This window comes from Hyperolius riggenbachi, chromosome 9, assembly GCF_040937935.1.
Source record: "Hyperolius riggenbachi isolate aHypRig1 chromosome 9, aHypRig1.pri, whole genome shotgun sequence".
NCBI classification, from domain to species: domain Eukaryota; kingdom Metazoa; phylum Chordata; class Amphibia; order Anura; family Hyperoliidae; genus Hyperolius; species Hyperolius riggenbachi.
This window is the reverse complement of record NC_090654.1, coordinates 99,740,754-99,760,670: the sequence shown is the minus strand read 5'-3', so window position 1 is coordinate 99,760,670 and position 19,917 is coordinate 99,740,754. Positions and strand designations below refer to the sequence as shown.

At 44.2% G+C, this 19,917-nt stretch overlaps 1 protein-coding gene across 1 annotated transcript in view; it reads left to right on the top strand.

The window, feature by feature from the left end:
* Positions 1-9,585: 9,585 nt before the first annotated feature.
* The window catches only part of LOC137531683 (cathepsin K-like), a 51,987-nt gene continuing 41,655 nt past the window's right edge, over positions 9,586-19,917 (top strand). Inside the window, exons 1-2 of the mRNA XM_068251634.1 lie at positions 9,586-9,630; positions 19,099-19,250. Coding sequence (XP_068107735.1) covers positions 19,113-19,250 — 138 coding nt within the window. The 5' untranslated portion in view covers positions 9,586-9,630; positions 19,099-19,112. The remainder of the gene's footprint in view (positions 9,631-19,098; positions 19,251-19,917) is intronic.

Sequence of the window (19,917 nt, the reverse complement as noted above, 5' to 3'; positions counted from 1 at the left end):
AGGTGATCTGACGGCAGGTCTGCGGGCGATCTGAGGGTGTGGGCGGGTGATCAGATGTCCCGCAAGGGGCAGGTTAGGGTCTGATCTGATGGGTAGCAGTGACAGGTGGTGACAGGGGGTGATTTATGGGTGATTTATGGGTGATTGACAGGTGATTATAGGGGAGGATAGATGTATACAGTACACAGGGGGGGGGGGGGGGGGGGGTCTGGGGAGGATCTGAGGGTGTGATCAGGAGCCCCCAGGGGGCAGTTAAGGGCCTAATCTAAAAAATAGCGTTGACATATAGTGACAAGGAGTGATTGATGGGTGATTAGGGGGGTGATTGGGTGCAAACAGGGGTCTGAGGGGGTGGGCAGGGGGTGTGTGAGGGGTGCTGTGGGCAATCAGAGGGCAGGGGGGGGGGGCAGATCAGTGTGTTTGGGTGCAGACTAGGGTGATTGCAGCCTGCCCTGGTGGTCCCTCGATCACTGGGACCACCAGGGCAGGAGGCAGCATGTATAATACGCTTTGTATACATTACAAAGCGTATTATATGCTTTAGATGCGGCGATCCAGAGGTTAACAACCCGCCGGCGCCAGAGGCGTATCTAGGCAATATAGCGCCCATGGCAAACATTGAGATTGCGCCCCCCCCCAAGTAGTCACATGCCTCCAGATAATCAAGTAGTCACTGCCTCCAATTACATTTTTAATTAGTAGTTTTTATTAAGAAGTTACACACCTCCAGATGCAATAATTCAGTAACCAGGTGCCTCACAATAAGCATTACAGTCAGGGGCATCAAGATCAAATAATTAGGTAGCCAAGTGCGGCAAAAGTTAGATTGTAAGCTCCTCTTGCACAGCCAGCCCGATCCCCTCCTCCCCACACAAGGTATACCTGCACCCCTGTAACAGAATTAGCAAATGCATTGCAGAGGACAAATGATTCCGATGATAAATCACAACTAAATGATATCCCTGTGATGGTAAATTAGATGAGACAACAGAGTCTAACAGCATCTAATTCTGGATATCCTGCTACTGTAACATCATCACTTCACTAATGCCAAACATTGCTTCATACAAGAGTCCCAGAAATCAGCCTCCTGTGATGTAAAGAAAACCAGCCTATATTGAGCAGAATAATAAAACGTGATTCTGTAATATTATACATTGTTATTATACCACCAAAAGTGTGGATGGAATCACATAAGCAAATTACAATGATAGCAAGAGGCCCTGTAGTGACATGTAACAGAGTGCAGTAAAGAGGCCCTGTAGTGACATATAGCAGAATGCAGTAAAGAGGCCCTGTAGTGACATATAGCAGAATGCTGTAAAGAGGCCCTATAGTGACATGTAGCAGAGTGCAGTAAAGAGACCCTGTGGTGACAAATAGCAGAATGCAGTAAAGAGGCCCTGTGGTGACATATAGCAGAGTGCAGTAAAAAAGGCCCTGTAGTGACATATAGCAGAATGCAGTAAATAGGCCCTGTAGTGACATATAGCAGAATGCAGTAAAGAGGCCCTGTAGTGACATATAGCAGAATGCAGTAAAGAGGCCCTGTAGTGACATATAGCAGAATGCAGTAAAGAGGCCCTGTAGTGACATGTAGCAGAGTGCAGTAAAGAGGCCCTGTAGTGACATATAGCAAAAAGCAGTAAAAAGGGCCCTGTAGTGACATATAGGAGAATGCAGTAAAGAGGCCCTGTAGTGACATGTAGCAGAGTGCAGTAAAGAGGCCCTGTAGTGACATATAGCAGAAAGCAGTAAAAAGGGCCCTGTAGTGACATATAGCAGAAAGCAGTAAAAAGGGCCCTGTAGTGACATATAGCAGAATGCAGTAAAGAGGTCCTGTGGTGACATATAGCAGAATGCAGTAAAGAGGCCCTGTAGTGACATATAGTAGAATGCAGTAAAGAGGCCCTGTAGTGACATATAGTAGAATGCAGTAAAGAGGTCCTGTAGTGACATATAGTAGAATGCAGTAAAGATGTCCTGTGGTGACATATAGCAGAGTGCAGTAAAGAGGTCCTGTGGTGACATATAGCAGAATGCAGTAAAGAGGTCCTGTGGTGACATATAGCAGAATGCAGTAAAGAGGTCCTGTGGTGACATATAGCAGAATGCAGTAAAGAGGTCCTGTAGTGACATATAGCAGAATGCAGTAAAGAGGTCCTGTGGTGACATATAGCAGAATGCAGTAAAGAGGCACTGTAGTGACATATAGCAGAATGCAGTAAAGAGGCCCTGTAGTGACATGTAGCACAATGCAGTAAAGAGGCCCTTGTAGTGACATATAGCAGAATGCAGTAAAGAGGTCCTGTGGTGACATATAGCAGAATGCAGTAAAGAGGCACTGTAGTGACATATAGCAGAATGCAGTAAAGAGGCCCTGTAGTGACATGTAGCACAATGCAGTAAAGAGGCCCTTGTAGTGACATATAGCAGAATGCAGTAAAGAGGTCCTGTGGTGACATATAGCAGAATGCAGTAAAGAGGCCCTGTATTGACATATAGCAGAATGCAGTAAAGAGGCCTTGTGGTGACATATAGCAGAAAGAAGTAAAGAGGCCCTGAGACTTGCAAAAGGAGGAGGGATGAAGTGCTCACCTCTACCACATTCCCGGCTCTCTGTTCCTGGACCGGAGTTAGATTTTCGCCACCTCCGCATCTTGTGCCTCCCTCCCATGGTAGATGCCTCCGGTCTTCCGCGCCCCCGCCCGCCGGCTCTCTGTCCCTGCTGTCAGTCAGACTTTAGTTTAGTAGCAAGAGGCGAGACAGAGAGGGCGCACACTTCCCGCCCGGTGCGCTTCAAATGCAGGAAGTAGTTGATGACGTCACTTCCGCATGTGACGCAACGGGTGTATGGAGTGCGCCCTCTCTGTCTCGCCTCTTGCCGCTAAACTAAAGTCTGAAAGCAGGGACAGAGAGCCGGCGGGTGGGGGCGCGGGAGACCGGAGGGATCTAGCATGGATGGGAGGGAGGGCTGGGAAGCACAAGATGCGAAAGTGGCGAATAGCATATCCCCCATGGAAAGGAACGAGGGGGGGGGGGGGGGGGGCGCGGGGGACCGGAGGCATAGTGATAGTGGAAAGAGCGGCAAGGATGCGTAGGTGGCAGGCAGCATGGGGGCAGGCATGGCGCCCATGGTGTGCTGGCGCCCATGGCACTAGCCATGCCTGCACCCCTCTAGATCCGCCACTGGCCGGCGCTTCCGATCGGCCAGCGGGTTGACGTCGCAGGTGGGCGGAGCCTATTGCCAGCGGATGCGCAGGCATCACAGCGCGCGATCCCCAGCCAGCTGAAGTCCCAGGACCCGACGCCAAGTGGCGTTACGTGGTCCTGGTCATGCCACTTTGTCGCCGCCAATCTACAGTGGGCGCTCGGCAAGTGGTTAAAGCACTTTAGGCCTGCAATTTAGCATTCAGAACTCTTGTAACCTCCCCAGCTTGCATATATTGATTTGAAAGGTAATCTATTATACAATAGTAAATGAGGCCTCGGATCAGTAATATTCTGTTGTCTTTGTGGTTGCTCAATGGACACCACTCAGACTGAAACCAAGGTTCCAAAAGGCAATACAATGATATACAGTACAATGATATAACCATGTAGCTAGGCAATGCAATGATAACCATGTAGAACCATGCAGTAGCTGTACCCACACTATAAATAAGTGCTAAGCTTGCTGTCCAGGAGTGTCAAATTGAAAGTGTGCATAAAACAACAAATCACAATTAATATATTGCTGAGTTCACTAGTGCCTGCTTTCTCAGGATGTAGCAAACTGTAGATTTTGCCACTTGTAATATTGTAGCAATTTCTTGGATGGTTTTTACTGTGTTTGCAACTTAAAGCGAATCTTAAATATAAAAATTACAAGAGTTTCACTTACCTGGGGCTTCTACCAACCCCTTCCTCCCGCAGCCATCCTGTCCCACACCGGTCCACACAGATCCTCGTTCTCCCGCTGCGGTGCAGTTTCAGTTAATCAGTCGGCGGTCCACTGTGCCTGCACGGCCCTTGCCACACTTATCCTTGTACATGTTCACGTCAACGAACTTGTCCTAAGCAGACGCATTAAGAGGTTCTCTCCAACTGATGAGTCGGCAAAACTGAAACTGCACCGTGGTGGGGTAACAAAGGATGCTGAGGACAGGATGGCTGCGGGGGGCTGGTAGAAGCCCCAGGTAAGCAAAAGTCTTGTACGTTTTTACAGTTAAAGTTCCCTTTAAGGATGGCTACTTTCACCTGCATGTAAAGCTCCTTTGATCACACGTTGTCTGTCCACAGCAACATCTTCCACGTGCATGCACCACACCTCTAATCAACTCCAGGGCCCATATGCAATTAACTTCTTCTTTCTGAGTTTTTTCTAAGGTGTTATTTTCACTCCTTGTCAGGGCCGGATTTCTGCAAAGGCCACAAAGGCCATGGCCTAGGGCGGTAAAAAATCAGAAGGATAAAAGGGCTGCAGGACCTGAGAGAGATAAGAGGCTGAATGTCAAAATAAATAATTTCTCCTGCTCTGAAGCCGCCCCGGCTTTGCTGCACACACAGTCAGAATTCCAGAGCTCTGTGTATTTTCCTTACTTCTTGGTGTGCGATGTGACAGTGCTATCTCCTGAACATACAAGCTTCAGTTTAATGCCAGTGGTGTAGTGAAACATGGATCACCATGTGCTCACTGCTTGCTGCGCAGACTCCGCAGTCTGTGACTTGTTGTAGACACAATTTCTGATCCAGTAAGGTAAAAATTTTAACAGAATTATTTCCACTTTACAACTCAAGCTGGGCTAAAAAATGTATTGCTGGTCAGACTCTGTTATTGACTTGAGCCATTCCTTCTCCTCTCTCCCCCTGGATTGTAAATCTTAAACAGAAAGATAAGGGGTTTTTTTCCTTAGAGAGATTTATGACAGCCCCTTCTAAGCTAAATCTTAACCCCTTGCTGGCTCATTTTAAGGCAGCAGTACTGTCTGCAGTAGTATGAGATAGACATTAGACAACTTCTCTATAATTATAATTGCAAGTGTACTGTTGTATACTTTTGTATTGTTACATTCTGTTTTGTATACCAAAAGTAATAACATACACTAAAAATAAAAAAAAAACATATTTGTACCGTGTTGGCAAACAGTAAAAAAAAATCTGTGAAAGAATCAGTACAATAAATAATAGAAAATAAATGCAACAGATCTGTGGTTACAGAAGAGCAGCTAGGGAGATGAACTGCTCTGCTACTTCATGCCTGGTACACACCATGCAATTTCCCATCAGATAGACGGGTCGAATCAATTATTTCTGACAGGTCCAATCAGATTTCTGATCATTTTTCTAATCGACTTTGTATAAGTGATCGGAAAATCGATTCAACCCATCTATCTGGTGCGTACCAGGCATTACTCACTGCTCTGACAGGAAAAACAATCATTTATCATTTTTTTAGAGAGAAAACATTCATAGGTATACACGAGTCACTAAAACAGGCATTTCCTCCTGCAAACAAGTGATCATTAGGGTGCATACACACATCCGACCATAGTCTTTTGAAAATGAAAGACCACAGACTAATTTTACCCCCTTCCATGTAGTATGAGAGCCATACCTTCACAGACTTTTCTATGGAGCTGAACTCCCCATCAGAAAAAAATCTTTGCAAGATGCTGCACACACAGATGCTGTACAGACACAAAAGATCAGTATCTGCAAAAGATCTGTACCTGCCAAAGATCCGTTCCTGCAAATTGCATTCATAGTCTATGAGATCTGCAGATCATCATACACACCTTGTTTAACTGACATTCATCTGCAGATCAGACAATCATCTGCAGATCTGAAAATCCATCCTGGTGGATCTGATCTGCAGATGAATGTCAGTTAAACAAGGTGTGTATGATGATCTGCAGATATCATAGACTATGAATGTATTTGGCAGGAACGGATCTCTTGCAAGAACAGATCTTTTGCAGATACTGATCTTTTTAATTGTCTTCAGCATCTTTGTGTGCAGCATCTTGCAAAGATTTCTGTCCAGGGGCGTAGCAATAGGGGGTGCAGCGGTAGCGACCGCATCGGGGCCCTTGGGCCAGAGGGGCCCCGAATGGCCCTCCCTCAACTACAGTATTAGCTCTATATTGGTCCTGTGCTCATATTAATCATTTATATATATATATACTTTGAATAGTGGTAATCATTAACAAACTATTCTCCATCCCCTTCTTGCACCTCTGACATTGTAGTTGCCATTGGCAGCTTTTAGTGCGCGGTTTCAATTGGTATGTATAGAGTGCATGGGGGGCCCCATTGTAAAACTTGCATCGGGGCCCACAGCTCCTTAGCTACGCCACTGTTTCTGTCTGATGGGGAGTTCAGCTCCATAGAATAGACTGTGTAGGTATGGCTCTCATACTACATGGAAGGGGGAAAAATTGGTCTGTGATCTTTAATTTTCAAAAGACTATGGACTGATGTGTGTATGAGCCTATAGTCTATGAGATCTGCAGATCATCATACACCCTTGTTTAACTGACATTTATCTGCAGATCAGATCCACCAGGATGGATTTTCAGATCTGTCAATGAATGTCAGTTAAACGAGGTTTGTATGAGGATCTGCAGATCTCATAGACTATGAATGCAATTTGCAGGAACGGATCTTTGGCAGGAACAGATCTTTTGCAGATCCTGATCTTTTGTGTCTGTACAGCAGCTGTGTGTGCAGCATCTAGCAAAGATTTTTTTCTGATGGGGAGTTCAGCTCCATAGACTAGACTGTGTAGAGTATGGCTCTCATACTACATGAAGGGTGGTAAGATTAGTCTGTGATCTTTCATTTTCCAAAGACTATAGTCTGATGTATTTATGCCCCTTAAGTCAGGGTGTTGGACAGAATAATACTGAGTGAAGGTGCATACACACATCAGACCATAGTCTTTGGAAAATGAAAGATCACAGACCAATTTTACCCCCCTCCATGTAGGACGAGAGCCATACCTACACAGTCTATTCTATTGAGTTGAACTCCCCATCAGATATAAATCTATGCAAGATGCTGAACACAAAGATGCTGAACACAAAGATGCTGTACACATTCAAAAGATCAGTATCTGCAAAAGATCTGTTCCTGCAAAATGCATTTATAGTCTATGAGATCTGCAGATCCTCATACACACCTTGTTTAACCAGAGCTTGTCCCTGATGATCGATGGGAACAGCGGCATACTTTACCTTCCGTGCGTTCCATTCGGCGGAAGTCCGGATGTGACGTAACGGAAGTGACGTTACGTTGGTTTGAACGCGCGGCTTGATGCGCTGGCGGGCGTCCAAGATGGAGGTGAGAGGGTATTTAACACTCACCCGAGTTGCCATTCCGTTTAGAAGCGCCCTGAGGACGCAATAGCGAAACCTAGGTCGGGCGGAACGGATGGCAGAGGGGAGATTTGCACCCTGCAGATATACATATTTTATACGCTGTGTCTACTGAGGGTCCCCTGTAACAAGGGCCCTTATGTGAGTATCTGTTTACATTTTATATGAATAAAAGTGCTTGTTTTAATTAATGAATACGGAGAGCACTTAGATTTTTGTTTTGCTTTATGACACTATATCCTCATATGCGGATAACATCTTCAGAGGGAGTAATATCAGGAGCATTTTGGGACCGCAGGACGTGGAAGTCACAGATCGGTGGGGGATATTGACCACACACACGCTCAGACCTTATAATTTGGGTCTTACAGGAAGCTGGTAAGCCTGCACTGTGAGGGGTGTTGGTGGCGGATCCCTGAATTAAGAGACCTTGCAGCGCTGAAGTTTTTGGGGATACATGTTATTATGAAGTCATTCTGAAGGACTTTTTAACTTCTGGGCAGCTCATGGGGACATTTATAGCTCTTTGCGCGGAGATTGTTTTATCTTTTTAAAGATTTTTATCTGATGAGGAGTTCAGCTCAATAGAATAGACTGTGTAGAGTATGGCTCTCATACTACATGGAAGGGGGTAAAATTGGTCTGTGATCTTGCCTTTTCCAAAGACTATGGTGCGTGTGTGTGTGTGTGTGGGGAAGGGGTGGGGCGGTTGAGTGGTACCGGGCCTAGGGCACTGGGAAGTCCAAATCCGGCCCTGCTCCTTGTTATAAAATGTCTTTTAAAACCACCAGCAAGCAAGAAAATACTAAAAAAAAATATGGTAAAACTTTTTCACCAACCTTTGGGTACCTTTTTTCAATTGTAAAATGCTAAAAAGTTGTTTTCAAAAGGAGATGACATTTATCTCCTAGTAAATAACTAAGGAGAAAATGTTAATTGCATATGGGCCCAGGCTTAATGGATAATGACATAATGGACTTGTCTACACCTGCCCATGAAATAGACTTTCAGTCAATTGTCCAATAACTTTTGAGCCCCTGAAAGAAAGGGATTGTGTTAAAAAATGCTTTAGTTGCCTCACATTTTTATGCAATCGTTTTGTTCACTTCACTGAATTAAAGCTGATTGACTGCACTCCAACTGCATTGGAGTTGTTAAATTTAAAATTCATTATTGTGGTAATGTACAGAACCAAAATTAGAAAAAGATGTCTCTGTCCAAATATTTGTGGACCTAACCGTATATCCTAATTGTCTTAATCCTCCTGGGTCTTCTTCAAATCTCGAATGGTCAGGTCAATGGATGAGCAGCAAACCCATTGGCCCAATAGCCTGTCTGTCACTTGACAGAAAACTTGCCAGGCAGCCTATTGGGCCAATCAAAGTGCTGGGATAATGTTCTTTAAAATGATTGGACTCGCATGAGCTCAGGGCAGGAGGAGTGGAGCTCTCGTCATTGCCAATTAGGAGGCATGAGTATGTAGCGCTCGCTATGCTACTCTGATAAGGCACACTAACTCTGATAAGGCACGTTAACTCTGATAAGACACACTATTTGTTATAGTGAATCAACCCCCTTAACTCTGATAAGGCATGTTAACTCTGATAAGGCACGCTAAGCATGCAGTAAGGGGAGCAAAAGGAGATAGCGAGTATTACAGGAGGTTACGCTCACTATTTGTTATAGTGAATCAACCCCATTGACGTTTCCCCCCACTTTTGGGGGATAAAAGCGAGTCTTATAGTCCAAAAAATACAGTACTTTTTTGTTGTAGTGGTCCTTTAACAATGTAAGGAAAAACTGTGGGAAAAATGGAGCAAATGAGGAGAAGATGCCCAGATGAAGGGTTCTGATTGGATGCTCTGGGCATCTGCAACATTTCCTCACCTGTTTTGCACCACTTTTGATTTATTTTTCTATGCACAGCATTTGATTGTCTAAAAATATTTCTTGTGTAAATTCAAAAAAACGTCAGAAAGGTTAATCATCTTTTTGGTTATCTTTATGATTCCTTTCAGTACCTCTTCTATGAAAAACCACAAGTCTACAACGATGAATAGGTGTGAAATTGTAACGTGCTGTGTAACCACACTAGCTGCTCACATGTATTTATAAAGTGTCAATGATCATTGAATGATATCTATGGCAGTGCTGACCACTTGAATACAGCATATAAGGAGGAGCACTGTTAAAATACTCACATTCTCACCATCGTGTACTCCAGCTCTACAAGAAAACCACAAGCACTTAATACCGCCGATAGGAAAACAAGGTAATTACTAATAATAATACCTTTGTCGCTGCGTTTCTGTGTCCGTGCCAGCTGCTTAGTGTGCATGCATGGCAGGGCTTTGAGCAGTGGTCGTGCACAGGCACGCGGGGGTCGCAGTTGTGTGCGTGCAGGGCTACGGTTATGTGCGCGCATGCGGGGTATCACTGCTGTTCTCGCACGTGGTTCCCTAGCAACCCATTTTTAAACAGACGGGCTTGTGACTGGTTAATAATAATAATGCTAACATTTGCATAGCCCTTTTATCCTAGTGGACTCACAGAGCTTTCGAGCTGCAGCCACTCAATAGGCTACCCTGCAATGTTAGGGGGTCTTGCCCAAGGATTCCTTACTGAATTAATACCGGCTTACTGAATACAAAGAGCCGAGGTTAATTGACTATTAATTGTGTATAACTGAGAAATGTGTAACTATAAGTCATGCAAGATTACCTTAAAGTGAGCTATTTGTAAGTAGGACTGTAGTAAAATCCTGTATATTTACTCTGGATTAAAATGTCAGAGTTCTAATGCCTAAGTGTGCTTTAGGCTAAGTTCACAGGGGATGTTATGGTCGAGCCTTATAAAGTCTTATAACACTGCTTACCGCACTGCAATGATATGTTCAATGATAAGTCACAGTGCAACGTTAGCGTTACGGTGTAATGTGTTGGTTTATGGTAACACACTGCATGGACACGTTACTTCAACACACAAGTTAACAGGTACAGGGAAGCACACTTTACATTGTCTGTATGCTTCACTGTACCTACTGTATGTGACGTAATGCAGCGGTAATGTGCGGTACTACTTTTTTGTCACATTGCGTTGTGTTCCTGTCGAACAGGGAACATAACATAACGCAAACAACCCACTGTGAACCTAGCCTTATATATGTTATAAAGGAGTCCAAGTAACAAAGTAACAACTCTAAAAAGCTTTGAGTCCAACAGTAGAAATGCACTACAGTTACACAAATGTTAGCATTCTTATTAAAAAATGCATTATAACAATGCAGTGTGTGTGTGTCTGCTTGCTGAGCTCTGCTAAAAATACTTACCGGTACTTTGAAGCTGTTACCACTTCCCACCACTTTTACAGATGTAAATTGATTCCACATGCTAATTATTATCATGTCTCTGCTGAGAACTTCTACTGTATACTTGTTTTTGCAATTTAAACCGGTTCGGGACCACTATATCTTGTGTCCCCCCCCACCCCCCCAAAAAAGGCTTTGTTTGGGTGGTACATTTTGCAGTGAAAGGTAGAAAGAAGTATCCGGGCACCAACAGCAGCAATAATGCTAGTACACCTTTAATACATCCCCAAACCGCTTGACATACAAGTATGTTAGGCTATACTTGTATGTCAAGCGGTTTGGGGATGTATTAAATGTGTACTAGCATTATTGCTGCTGTTGGTGCCCGGATATTTCTGTCTACCTTTCACTGTTGGATGTTGGTCTACTGATCTGGAGGCACGACTAGAGTCACCTGCTACCCCCTATCTGTCTGTGGCCTGCTGTCATCTTGTGCCAATCAACCTCTACCTCTAGTGGTATATTTTGCTCAGAATTTTTTTTTCTACTAAATGCATAACGGGAATATTAAGAAACAAACTGAAAAAAACCCATAATTTCTACGCTTTTTCGGCCATTATAGCTTTAAAATAATACATACTACCATAATGAAAACCCATGTATTTTTTTTGCCCATTTGTCCTGGTTATTACACCCTTTAAATGATGTCCCTATCACAATGCATAATGCCAATATTTTATTTGGAAATTAAGGTGCATTTTTTCAGTTTTGTATCCATCACTATTTACAAGCCCAGAGGTACAGAGTACCTAGCAAGCTCATGGTGAACCAGAACTCCTAGGAGTGTGTAAGGGGATACAATGGACCATAATTTTAGAAAATATTAGTAATATACCCTCTTGACATACATATTAAAAAAAAGTTCAAACCCCAAGGTAACTATTTATGTTTTGTTTTTTATTTAAAGTTTTATTTGGGTATTTTTGGGAGTGTGGGAAGTATGGACTTAATTTCAAAGTATGTGTATGTCTGTTTGGTAAAAATCAATGTATTTAAGTGTAATTTTATTATTTGGCCACAAGATGCCCTCAAGCATTACTTTCTGTTGCATACAATTAGTACGCTAAACAGGAAGTAATGCGTAGATGTGTTACTTCCGACATCGTAATGACGCAGGCATCTCATTGATGCCAGCGAGCGTTCATTGACATGGGGACTTAGATCAATGAATGGGAACTGAGTTCCCATTCATTGCTCTCTGGGCTAAAGGGCATCGACGAGTACCCCCATGGGTGATCGGCCACGGCAACGGGTATTTTCATGGACGTAGCTCCTACGTCCAGCATTTTTACGTCCAAAAAGCTAAACTGGTTAAACAATAGCAGCAAAATGTTAGTACTTCTGAATAGAACTAAAATAAGTAATGCAGGTAACATTGCATTATAGATCAGAGCCTTCGCCATTGCAATGTAAATAGAAGTCCTAATGAGGACCCATGCTAGCATATGCCAATGCTAATTTTTGAGAACCAATCATTCATGTTCTCCCGGATGTCCAATCCACCCCTTCCCCACAGTGATCAGTAAGTGGAAGCAGACTGTGCAAATAGCAAATATTATATTCACCTTTTCCAAATCCAGTTTCTTCATCACAGTGCTTCTCTTCAGCCTTCACTACTCCACATTTAAAGGATACCACAACTGACATGTGGCATAATGAGATAGACATGGGCAGGGGAGGACTGGGACCTTTTGGCCTGGGGGGACAACACAAACTAGAGGCCCGTTTCACGGCATCCCCAGCCCAAAGCCATAGCTTTCTTGTGTGCAAATCTTCAAATTGTGATGACTAACAGCCCCAGCCACACACACACACACACACACACACACTATGTACCTGATGTCTAACCCCATTTCTCCGCACAATCTACCTGTCTGTCTGATGCCTAACCTTAAAGGAGTTATCAGGCTTTTTTTTTTTTACGAAAATAAGTGCTACTTACCCAGGGCTCGTCCAGCCCCAAGCTCCCAGCATGTCCCTTGCCGCAGCTCTGCAGTCAGCTGTTCGCTGCCGCTGCCTCCCAGCCCCTGGCGATGACGTCAGGCCAACTGCGCCTGTGCGAGCGGCGCTGTCAATCACCGCCACATGGACCAGAGCGTACTGTGCAGACGCAGAACTACTGCGCCTGCGCAGTACACTCCGGTCCACGTGGCGGTGATTGACAGTGCTGCTCGCACAGGCGCAGTACAGGCCGACACCCAGGTCAGACTGGTGCCATCGCCGGGGACTGGGAGGCGGCAGCGAATGGCTGACTGCAGAGCTGCGGCGAGGGACATGCTGGGAGTGTGTGGCTGGAGGAAGCCCCGGGTAAGTAGCACTTATTTCATTAACAATGCCTGATAACTCCTTTAAACAACACCCCCCCCCCCCCCCCCCACACACACACACACACACACAAAACTACCTACCTGGTGATGCCTAACCCCACTCCTGCCCACCCACCATACAAACTACTTGTCTGACACCTACTCCCCCCCCCCCCCTCCAACTACCTGTTTGACAGTGCCTAACTGCCTGCCTCCCCCCTCCCCTGCCGCCAATCACACCACAAGAAGAAAAAACGTTCCCCCTCAGGCCAGGGTCAGAATGGGGATGATTATCACAGAAATTTTTTTTTAGAGGGCACTGGCCTGGGCAGAGAATTGAATTTGACAGCAGTAGCAGGCAGGCAGCAAAGTGTGAGTAACTCAGTGACAAGAAGGGAGAAGAGGTACAGAAACAAAAATTTTAAAAACCACCTTCTCCTCTGGCAACCTGGACCCGACCTCCTCTATCCTCCTGTCTCCTCAGTCCTACACCTCCTCCACAGCAGCAAGCAGCTATAGGTGGCATCTCCGACTCCCAGCCCCCAGAGTGTCCGACTCCTCCAGCCAGGACAGCCAGCCAGCCACTCGTAGCCGCAGCTCCAGGCCCCCAGCCCCCCCAGCACAGAAAGCTGAAGAGTGAGACAGCTCACTCCGACGACACCTCAGGCACAGCAGCACAGGGGAGGACTGTGTCCGACTCCTCCAGCCAGCCACTCGTAGCCACAGCTCCAGGCCCCCAGCCCCCCCAGCACAGAAAGCTGAAGAGTGAGACAGCTCACTCCGACGACACCTCAGGCACAGCAGCACAGGGGAGGACTGTGTCCGACTCCTCCAGCCAGCCACTCGTAGCCACAGCTCCAGGCCCCCAGCCCCCCCAGCACAGAAAGCTGAAGAGTGAGACAGCTCACTCCGATGACACCGCAGGCACAGCAGCATATTGCGGGCGGCAATGGCTCCAGGCGGGGGGCGGAGTCAAGCAGGGTCAACCCACCTGGCCGGAGAGGACCTAAGCTATTTGTGTCCTTGTGCCGCTCACATCCACCGCAGGAGCAGCCACGCACAAGGGCACACCACGGCCGGCCGCCTCAGCCCCTTCTTTAATTGGATACTTCAACTTGCTGGGAAATATCGCGCGAGGTTGCGATCCCCACTGCGAACCTGTCACCTGTGGTATGTCTGAGGCCGCTGCGTATAGCAGTGGCCAGCCCTGATTACTTAAGATTCGGGCAGCCCGGGGGGCAATTGCCCCCCGTCCCCCTGGGCCAGTCCTCCCCTGGACATGGGTATGTACAGTGCCTAGCACTCAAACAACTATGCTGTGTTCCTTTTTTTCTTTCTCTGCCTGAAAGAGGTAAATATCAGGTATGTAAGTGGCTGACTCAGTCCTGACTCAGACAGGAAGTGACTACAGTGTGACCTTCACTGATAAGAAATTCCAACTATAAAACACTTTCCTAGCAGAAAATGGCTTCTGAGAGCAAGAAAGAGATAAAAAAAGGGGGAATTTCTTATCAGTGAGGGTCACACTGTAGTCACTTCCTGTCTGAGTCAGGACTGAGTCAGCCACTTACATATTTACCTCTTTCAGGCAGAGAAAGAAAAAAATGAACACAGCATAGTTATTTGTGTGCTAGGCACTGTACATACCCATGTCTATCTCATTATGCCACATGTCAGTTGTGGTATCCTTTAATCAACAGCACACAACACTATCAGCATGTAATCAAACTGTCAGCAGTGATCCACACTCCTCCACCAGATTACCCCTAAGGTCCATACTTGCTTCACAATTTTCCAATGATTTTCCTGACGCCCGTCAATTTTTTGTGTGACAAGTGGTCATTTCCACGATCTTGCCACGTGAGTACAGGTGCACAATCACGCGAATGCGTCGTTTAGTATCGCACGATGATAATGACTGTCCTGGTGGATCAGATCTTTAAGATTCCCAATGACTCTTGCGCAAAGTATTGTGATTTCTTGAAGTCTCGTTCACTCCCGTTGTGTGTCATCATGCATACTGCCGGCCGTAAGATGGATCGGGGAGCGCTTGTCATCAGGGAGACGATGCTGGATCCATCTTCCTGTGTTGTGAGGTGAGTATGATGCATTATACCAGAGGCACAGCAATAGGGAACATTATTATAAAGGGGATTACACATGGAGGCACTATAATAGGAGGCTTTAAATAGGAAACAGGAGGCACTAAAATGGGGAAAAGGAGGTAGGGAACCATGAACTGAAAACACTATACAGTAAGTGAGACACTATTCAGAAAGTACTATAATTAGGAGGATTTTTAAGTAGCAACACTGAAAATGGGAGCACTATATAAGAAGCACAATAAATCGGAGGCATAATACTGAGGGATACTATGGGCTTGATTCACAAAAGAGTGCTAACTGATAGCACGGCCCTTTTTGCGCAAATGGTTGCGTTTTCGCACGATCACGAATTTTAGCGTGCAATTGCAGGTTTTCATGCGCAAACGTGAATTTTTGCGTGCAAACGATAACGTTTTCACGTGAAAATTCGCATTTGTGTGCGGAATCGTGCAATTGTGCGTGAAAATTTACAATTAAGCGAAAATGTGAAAATTCGTGCGAAAACGGCCGTGCTATCAGTTAGCACTCTTTTGTGAATCAAGCTCTATATATATGCTGTATGTATTATCTTCATTATTTTTATGTAATTTGTAAGGAGATAAACAGACAAGGGCTCATATGCAATTACATTTTTCTCCTGAGTTTTCTTCTAGGTCATGTTTTCACAATTTGGCAATAAAATGCCTTAAAGGAAACCAGAGCTGTTGTAACTAAAACCCTTTATACATACCTGGATCTTCCTCCAGCCCCATAAGCACGGATCGCTCCCACGACGCCGTCCTCAATCGTCTCGCAGCTCCGATACCGGGTCACCGCACTTTCGTCAGTCAGTCCAGTCTACGCAGGAAAAGTGCGCCCTCTACATATCTTTCCAGCAGCTGCTAGAGAGATACGCAAACAGTGCACTTCACTTACGTCAGACTGGCTCCGACTGATGGAAGTGCGGGGTCCTGGTATCAGAGCTGCGAGATGACATGAGGACAGCGGCGTGGGAGCGATCCGTGCTTATGGGGCTGGAGAAAGGTATGTATAAAATGTTTTAGTTACAACAGCTCTGGTACCCTTTAAACCACCAGCAAGCAAGAATGTACTCAAAATAATTTTGATAGTACATTTTCACCTACTTGGTGGTACATTTCAATTGCAGAGTGCTGAAAAGTTATTTTAAGCAGAAGATGAAAAATGATCTCCCTGGAGAAAACTAAGGAGAAAAAGTCAATTGCATATGGGCTTTCATTCAATTTACTTTTTCTCCTGAGTTTTCTCTTAACCCTCCTGGGTGTATAAAAAATTCCGCCAGGAGGCAGCGCAGCAGTTTTGTTTAGTTTTTTTTTAAATCATGTAGCGAGCCCAGGGCTTGCTACATGATAGCCGCTGCTCAGCGGCATCCCCCCGCCCTCTTCGATCGCCATCGGCGATCTCCGATCAGGAAATCCCGTTCAAAGAACGGGATTTCCTAGAGGGCTTCCCTCGTCGCCATGGCGACGGGGCGGGATGACGTCAGCGACGTCATTGGGAGTCCCAGCCCACCCCTCAGCGCTGCCTAGCACTGATTGGCCAGGCAGCGCAGGGGGTCTGGAGGGGGGGGCGGCACGGTGCGACGGATAGCGGCGATCGAGCGCGGGGCGGTGGCGATCGGTATGCTGACGCAGCTAGCAAAGTGCTAGCTGCGTCCAGCAAAAAAAAAATTACGCAAATCGGCCCAGCAGGGCCTGAGAAAACCTCCTGCGCGGCTTACCCCGAACTACGTTCGGGGTTACCGCCAGGAAGGTAAGTGGATCCGAGATGAACTTTTTACTCATTGCATAATTGTGTTCCTTTCCTATTGTTTATTCGGAATTCCTCAAACCAAATACTTTTTTGTTTTTGTTTTAATACTCTAATTCCCTATAAACTAAATAAACCACTCCCACAGGTTTTCAAAGAGCCAAGGCACTTTCAGACAGTAGCAAGGGCTCATGGGAGCTCAGTCTGGGCAGGAGGAGGGGGAGGTATTACTAGCCAGAGATTTCAGAGGCAGAGGGTAGGAGGGAGGAGGGGGGATTAGGTTTTTTTCACAGTCTGAGTGCTGATGGTGCAGATAAGCCTGCCTCTGTGTAATGTTTACAAACAACATGTCTGCTGTCATTGTATCACAGGAAGAAATAATCATATTCTATTAAAGCTGTTTGCAGCTAGATTTGCTGTGTAAACTATCTAAACTTTAGCTAAGATATATAGACAAGTTACTTGTTATAGTTCGTTTTTTTTCTTTTCAGATCCGCTTTAAGTGATCATTTTTCATCTTTTATTTAAAATAAATTTTCAGTATTTTACAATTGAAAAAGTAACAAAAAGTAAGTGAAAAAGTACTATCAAAATTATTTTGAGTATTTACCATACTTGCTTGCTGGTAGTTTAGTATTTCTTTATTTTATTGACAAGGGCCCATATGCAAATCACGTTTCCTTCTTTGTTTTCTCCAAGTTGACATTTTAACCCCTTGGGCCATATGCAATGCAATTCACTTTTTTTCTGAGTTTTCTCCAAAGTTATATTTTTACAACATAAAATAAAATGCCTTTTAAGCTACCATCAAGCAAACAAATACTCAAAATAATTTTTACAGTAATTTTTGACCTACTTTTTGGTACTTTTTCCATTGCAAAGTTATAAAAAGTTATTTTAAATTGAAGATGAAGAATTATCTCCTAGGAGAAAACTCAGGTGAAAAAGTGAATTGCATATGGCCCCGGGTGTAAAAATATTACCTAGGAGAAAACAGAGAACAAAAGGTTAACTGAATAAGGGCCATGTGCAGTTAATTTGTGAGATAAATAGGTAAGGCAAGATAAATGATGCAGGAAACCGCAGTAATATTGCTGTGTACATACATCACATGTTAATATTACCCTTACTAAAGGCTCTGTTTGTTTTTAAATATTTTTATTGTGGTAAGATAGAAAAACATCATGTTACAAGATCCCGTCTTTACAAATTCGACCACTTTTTATAAAAAATAACATAGCAATAACCCGAAGAGAGAGGCATATAGAGGCTGCCATATTTATTTTGTTGTGAACAATGCCACTTGCCTTGCAGTCTGTTGATCTTCTGGCACAAATAGTGTCTGATTTACAACCCTGGAATAAGCATACGGCTAGTCCAGTAAAACCTGAGCAAGTGTTGCAATAGCCATAGCAGCCATAGCAGCTGCTATAGGGCCCTGAAGCAGAGGGGGCCCAGGTGGTGCTTGATATATTCACTTTTAACTTTCTTGTGTTTCTCCCCCCTCTGACTATTAGTTCCCATGGACTATATGCGTGTTGATTGCACAAGAATGTAAATTGCCAATGAACTCATATCCATAGGGTAGAGGCAGGTGGCATAGCTAAAAAGTGCCTACATCTGAGAGCCCCATGGAAGTTTTGCTATGGGGCCCCATGATCTCTAGCTACGTCACTGAACCTGAGTCAGCTAAGTCAGAGTAACTGCTGCATGCTTGTTCGGGGTCTATGGCGAAAAGAATTAGAGACAAAGAATCAGCCGGCCTCCCAGGCACTGATTTTGTATAAAAGGAAATAAATATGGCACCCTTCATATCCCTCTCCCCTCAGGTTCCCTTTAATCAGTCTACACATTAATCCTTTGCAACAGAACAGAGCATAGCTGACACTGAAACAATGTGCATGGTAAGGAAACTTGCGGTGCTACAACATGGAAAAAAAATGACAAGTAGAACAATATATTACAGTGATTTCCTGCACGAGATCCAAAGAGAGATAAATCATGAGTTAACTTCTAAAAGGAGAGATAAATCATGAGTTAACTTTGATAAGGAGAGATAAATCATGAGCTAAGACAAGTAAGGTGAGATAATCCATGAGATAACGTTTGTAAATCAATGCCTATGGTTCGCATAGACGGATGCTCCGAACGGAAGCACTTTATAATAAACTTTATATATATAATTTTTGCTATAGGGCACTGGAAGACAATGAATTCTCTTGGGATCAGTGTTCTGGCGATGATTGCCTTTGTGATGTCTGTGCACTGTGGCGGTAATCGGAGATATGAAAAAGAGTGGATAGAATGGATGCAGAAGTATGATGTAACTTATCAGAATGATAAGCAGGTAAGGAACTTTATGAGTAAGTGAGTATGCAGTATAATTGTCAATGCCATTTACAGTATACATGTCCCTGCTATAAGTACACTTTAACCATTTCAGCCAGCGGGTATTTTTCACCTTATAGACGAGAGGAATTTTCCCCTTTTAGAGCTCCTACCTTTCATTCCCCAATAACTTTATCACTACTTATCACAAAAAAATGATCTATAGCTTGTTTTTTTCCGCCACCAATTAGGCTTTCTTTGGGTTGTAAATGATGTTAAGAATTATTTTATTATAAATGCATTTTGACGTGAATAATACGAAAAAAATTGAAAAAAAAATCATTATTTCCCAGCTTTCAGCCATTATAGTTTTAAAATAATACATGCTACCATAATTAAAATCCACGCATTTTATTTGCCCATTTGTCCCGGTTATTGCAACATTAAAATTATATCCCTAGCATAATGTATGGTGACAATATTCTATTTGGAAATAAAGGTAATTTTTTTCAGTTTTACATCTATTGCTAATTTTTAATCCATAGTATACATTTATAATAATATTGTCCTCTTGACATACATCTTATTTTTTTTTAATTCCCTAATGTCTGTGGATGTAATTTTACTATTTGGCCACAAGATGTCCCCACTGAGCAAAATACTATGCAGCGTTACATAGGAAACAA